This window comes from Nicotiana tabacum, chromosome 7 (assembly GCF_000715075.1).
Source record: "Nicotiana tabacum cultivar K326 chromosome 7, ASM71507v2, whole genome shotgun sequence".
Lineage (NCBI taxonomy): Eukaryota > Viridiplantae > Streptophyta > Magnoliopsida > Solanales > Solanaceae > Nicotiana > Nicotiana tabacum.
In genome coordinates, this window is record NC_134086.1 from 24,115,887 (window position 1) to 24,121,656 (window position 5,770).

Genomic DNA, 5,770 nt, shown 5'->3' on the forward strand with positions numbered 1-5,770 from the left:
GTGTCTTACTTCTCTAATGTTGCTTCTTTTTGACAAAATATTTTGGTTAGAATGGTGAATTAAAAGGAAATGAGATGGTAAGGAAAGCATACTGCATCCCCCCCCCCCCGCCCCTTTCCCTTGTTCTTTTACCCCTTAATTACATTGAAATAACTTTGTTTGTCAAGTTAAACAATATCATTTACAGTCAGAGACGGAGCTAGGATTTCAAGCTTATGAGTTCGGGATTCTAATCGTTTTAAGTTATTGGGTTCTAAATAAATAATTTTAATATATTCAATAGATTTCTTAAGATAAATATAGGGTTCTATCCAAAGTTGTTGGGTTCGGCCGAACCTGCTTCCGGAATTCTAGCTCTGCCCCTGCTTAACCCTTATCCGCTTAAAAACTATGTGATTAAACTATCTATAAATTAATATTCCTCACGAGCCTAATGCCATTTTCATGAGTTGGAATTGATTCTTGTAAACATGATTAGTTTGCTTACACTTTATCCGGGATGGTTGCTGTTGATTAAGACAACTTGAGCATCACAAAGTCTTCTGTTACCGTTTCATTAAGTCTCAGTTGTTAGTCGTTTGATCAAGTTGTGAAGTTCCATTGCTGCACGTTCAAGTATCCGCATCAAGTTTAGAACGACATATCATGCATCACTAAACTCATTTTGCTCTCTTGTTTCTCAATCTTTTTTTATTGTTTGTGTGTGCTTGTGCCTGTGCGTGTGTGAAGGGGAGCCTTGGAGCAATGACAGAGTTGTCTCCGTGTGACCTATAGGTCATGGGTCCGAACCACGGAATCAGCCACTAGGCTGTCTACATCACACGCCTTAGGGTGCAGCCATTCTCCAGCACCTACGTGAACATGAAATGCCTTGTGCACCTGGCAGTTCGGAGGGCCACAGATGCAAACTAAGCGTAAGGTCAACATTTGTTTGTTGCACCAAACAGGCAGCTGAGAGTAGGTGAAGACTGAGCAGAATTTTGACTGTAAAGATGATCGAGAAGCCAAAACTAGTTAATCAAACTCAAGTCTGAATCACTAAGTTAAACCCATACGAGTACATATGCAATGTACTTAAGAGCAAAATATCAGTGTAACGTGAGATTACATACATGATTCACACAAAATCAAACATACATATCAACTAAGAGTTATTGACATATCTTTTCACCGTTACAAACGGCGTTCTACTTAGATGTTCTCCTACTTTGGGAGAAAGTCCAATACCTACTTCTTTGATAACTGACTGTGGAGTTAATAGACCAGTAGGGTTGAAGTTCTCCTTTGAATCATAAGAGCTCTTAAACGTTTTTGTCTGATTTACTGATGACTTTTTTATAGTCTCGGGATAAACTGATGGCGAATGATCCTTGGAGAAACCTACTGATGGAGTATGAAAATCTTTTACAGCTCCGATTGTCTTATCCGTAGGTGATGAGAAATCAGTATCTTTAACATTCTTCTCTGCAGGTTTCGCTGGAATTATACTATGATGAGAAAGCTCTCTATAATTTCCACAGAGTGTGAATATGTTCTCAATAAGCACTTTTCTAGAAGGCGCTGCACCCATACAAACATCGGTGTCCTTTGATAAATCACTGAAATCATCAGGAGCTGGTCTCAAACAACTCGTACCATGATTTAGCAGACCCGAACATATTCTTTTTTCCTCAATGACCTCCTTCTGCACCTCCAATTCACCATCACCTTCTTCGTCCTCTTCAAATACAGTGCTCAGGCTAGCTTTATTGGCGAAATGTGGCAACCCAAGATTGACAGCAGGATCTTCAACTTCTCCTGAATTGCTTATGTTGGGATAGCCCAAGATTGCTTGAAAAGTGTTACCACCTTCAGGTTTATATACCAGTATATCACGTTTTCCGTTGTCCATATCAATTGATCTGTCCAAATCCATAGATTTTACCATTCCTGCAGCATCTTCAGAGTAAATATCCTGCAACCTTTTTGCGAAAGTATTTTCCTCCACTTGTACTGATGATCCACTTTCAGCCCTAGAGCGGCGAAGCTCAGCTTCCATCTCCTCCAAGCGCCTCCGTAGCATTTCAAATTCTTGTTGCTGCTGCAACACTCTTTCTTCCATCTTCCTCCTTTCCATTTCAACAATTTCATTTGCCATTTTCTGACATTCTTGTATCCTCATTTCCAACTCACTCTTCAACGTCTGAGTTCGCTCATTCACTTTAACATTGATCTCCTCAGTTATCTCTGTTCCCTTTCCTTGTACTAACTCAAGTTTGGTCCTTAGTGTAGCAATTTCCTCTTCTTTCCTCATAAGCGCTTTCTGAGCTTCGTTACGCTCTTTCTCTTTCAGCTTGTTCTCCATCTGAAGCTTGTAGATAAACTGGTCCATAACGGCAATCCTTGATCCCAAAATAACTGCCGATGAGGAAGAATCTTCTGCACCTTTCTCTTTCAATGGCGTATGAGGGCCACGGACAATACATTTCGCTTTGGCTCCATACTCTAGAGTAGAGATCGTCTTGTGTAGTTCTTTAGGATCCGGGCTCGCACACAGTATCATGAGAATTTTGGACTTGTCGTCCTCAAAAGAATCCTACATCAAATATAGTTGAATCAACGTCAGCAAGTCTATGAACAAATTCTAAAAGCAATCTGCCCATACTATATATAAATGGTATATACACAAAATCTACCTGTAGGAGCATTGTTAACTTGCTATCTCTAAACGGAACATGAGAATCGCCATTTGCAATTGATTCAACAACCCTCTTCAATGCAATGTTTCCCTGGTTTATTTTCGCAGTCTGCAATATTTAATACCAGTAAGACAGCAAATATATCAACGAGATGGTCATATATTTTGAGGTACTTTAAAAGGAAAATCAGATAATAAGCAAGCTAAAGAGAATCCAGAACTCTTACCTGCATTTTTGCTTCCAAACCAGTTTGACCAGCTTGTTCAATATTCTCAGAACCAGCCATGTCCACAAGCATCAGTCGCCCTCCCACTGTTGGAACGTCAAGGATTATCTGTACAATGACATTTTAGCCGCCTTTAGTGAAATTGAAGACGAATATGCATAGCTGAAACTAGAAATAAAACGAACTTGTTTCCATGAAAATGTGATTAAACATATACTACCATGCAGTGGCTCCGAGAGCTCCTCTCATTACACAGGGTGCTCTTTACGGTTCTTCTCTTTTCCACTTTCTGGATCTCTTTCGATATCTTTATAGCTTCAGTCCCCGAGATAAAAGTTGCATTTTTTGGTTTTTTGCAAATAACTTCCAGCTTCACCTGCAAAGGTAAAGGACAGGACCAACATTGTATAGACATAAAAATCAGAAAGCAAAATCATACCTCCTTTCTCATTTTTAAAAGTTTCACATGATAGCGAACTTAAGTTACTAACTTCTGAGTATAAACGTCTGTTAGTCATAGATCAACAATGAAAACGACACCTCATTCTCATTGACATTTTCTGTATAGGTGTTATTCTTCCATGCATGATGTTATGGATTGAGGGAAATGTATGTCGAGCGAGCTTAGGTAAAGCACTAGAAAGTTACTGACATTTCGGAATTTAACAAGACCACTACTATCCCAAGTCAGGTCGGGGGAATACTAAGTGAGGGAACATAAAGGGGATTCATGTTTTATGTGAGATAAAAATACTAAACTACATTGAGCAAATGTCACTTAAATAGCAACCAGCACATCTGTATATCACAAATTATAGAAAGTCGACTGGAATTCATATTAACATGAAAACTTAAACAATAAAAAACCTTAATAATGGCTGCTACAAGTTCAAGTACATCAGCCAGCGCATATTAAATATAAATAAACACAGCTATCATGTGAATAAATTAGCAAAACTTTTCTCAAACCACAATTATAATGCTAAGGTTCAGCAGTTCAGTAGCAGAATCAACAATACAGGACTAAACATGTTGTACTAAAAACTCAAGAAACATATAAATACAAAAACAAGCTACAGTCAAAAATATCAGATAAGATACTACTAGTCTGTGGCTACATATATCCACAACGGTGCATCAACTGTCAAAACATTGCTAGTAGAAATTCTATTTTTACCTTAGAAGCACTAACCTTGGACTAACCAAAACCAAATCTTCCACCACTATTAGTCGTCGATAACAAATCATAAATTTCCTTAGCATTTCGGTTTTTAACAAGACCGCTACTATCCCAGTCAGGTAGGGGAAATACTAAGGAGGAAACAACAAGTGGAATTATGTGAGAGAAAATATATTGAACTACATTGAGCAAATGTCACTTAAATAACAACCAGCGCATCTATTTAACACAAACTACAGAAAGCCAACTGGATTTTCTATTGACAAGAAAACTTAAACAATAACCTAATAATGGTTGCTATAAATTCAAGTATATCAGCTAGCACATTTAGAAACTGGAGCATTATAAGCATTTTCCTTGATACAAATAAACACAGCTTGCATGTGAATTTACTAGCATAACTTTTCTCAAACTCAAGAAACATATTGATAGAAAAACATGATACAGAAAAAAAAATATCAGATAAGATACTACAAGTCTATGCTACATATATCCACAACAGTGCATCAACTATCAAAAATTGCCAGAAGAAAAATCTATTTTTACCTTAGAAGCACTGGCTTTAGACCAACCAAAACCAAATCCACCACCACTATTAGTCGACGATAACAAATCATAAATTTCCTCATTATATATCTCCAAAACAGTAACCTGAACAAATGTGCCAACACCAATTTTGTCACTATTCTCATCATTCTCATCACCCAATATATTCCTCAATGACTTATACACAATACCAGGCTGCTTAACACTCCCAAACATTGTATGACTTTTACCAGCACCAGTTGGTCCATACATCATTATTGTACATTTATCACCTAATTTCACACCATCAATTCTTGACTCCACAAATTTCTTATAAAACTCATCAAGATCCTCTTCTTCAGACAATGAAACGCCATCAAGGGTAAAATCTCTATACCCTATGTCAGTCCTAACGCGTAAGGACCGATGATCTGAGTTTACTTGTAACTCTGATAAAGATTTGTCCTTTTTATTATCAGAGTAATCGCGAATACGACCTATAACCTCAACGGGATGCTCTGGTGGTGGCCCTTCTTTTACTGTTGTAGTGAAGTTTAAACGATGTTTTGATTGTGGGGTTCTTGAATTAACCACATGGGGTTGATTCAATTTTGATAATGGAGATGGGGTTATCTGATTCTTTGGTGTAGGAGCCATTGAAGAAGTAAAAGAGGAGAATAAACCCCAGAATTCAAGAAAAGATTCAAACTTTGAAATAGGGTTTCTTTTGATTACTGATTGGATTCAAATTCAGATATTTTTTGGGAGAGATAGAAGAGCTAAAAATGGAAAAATGGTTTGAAAGTTCAAATGCTTATGCTCTAAATCTGCAACCGGGTAGAGTAACGGCTAGTTTCAATTTTTTACTGGGCTTGGATCGGTATTTACCTAATTGGGCCAGCCCGAGTCGAGTACTACCATTTACCTCTCTTTTCCCTTCTAACCTTTTTTTCTTTGCAGCTTGATAAATATAGTAATTAAACAGCCTGATTCTAATATTCTTAAGGGGTATCCCCCCCCCCCCCACACACACGCATCAGAAACTATTTACATCTGGTAGCCGAAAAAGTGTATAAAACTTGTATAATTTTTGTATATAACATACATAATGTATATATATACAAATTTTATATATTTTTTCGGCTATTATTTTTACAGCGG

At 37.5% G+C, this 5,770-nt stretch overlaps 1 protein-coding gene across 1 annotated transcript; it reads right to left on the reverse strand.

Moving 5' to 3' along the window:
- Positions 1-1,074: 1,074 nt before the first annotated feature.
- On the reverse strand, positions 1,075-5,550 carry LOC107788384 (kinesin-like protein KIN-10A). Its single transcript, XM_016610066.2, has 5 exons — positions 4,631-5,550; positions 3,125-3,280; positions 2,905-3,012; positions 2,676-2,786; positions 1,075-2,575 (listed from the first exon to the last, which is right to left on the reverse strand). The coding sequence occupies exons 1-5, from the start codon at positions 5,264-5,266 to the stop codon at positions 1,145-1,147; spliced, it is 2,442 nt and encodes an 813-aa protein (XP_016465552.1). The 5' UTR covers positions 5,267-5,550; the 3' UTR covers positions 1,075-1,144.
- Positions 5,551-5,770: the final 220 nt, after the last annotated feature.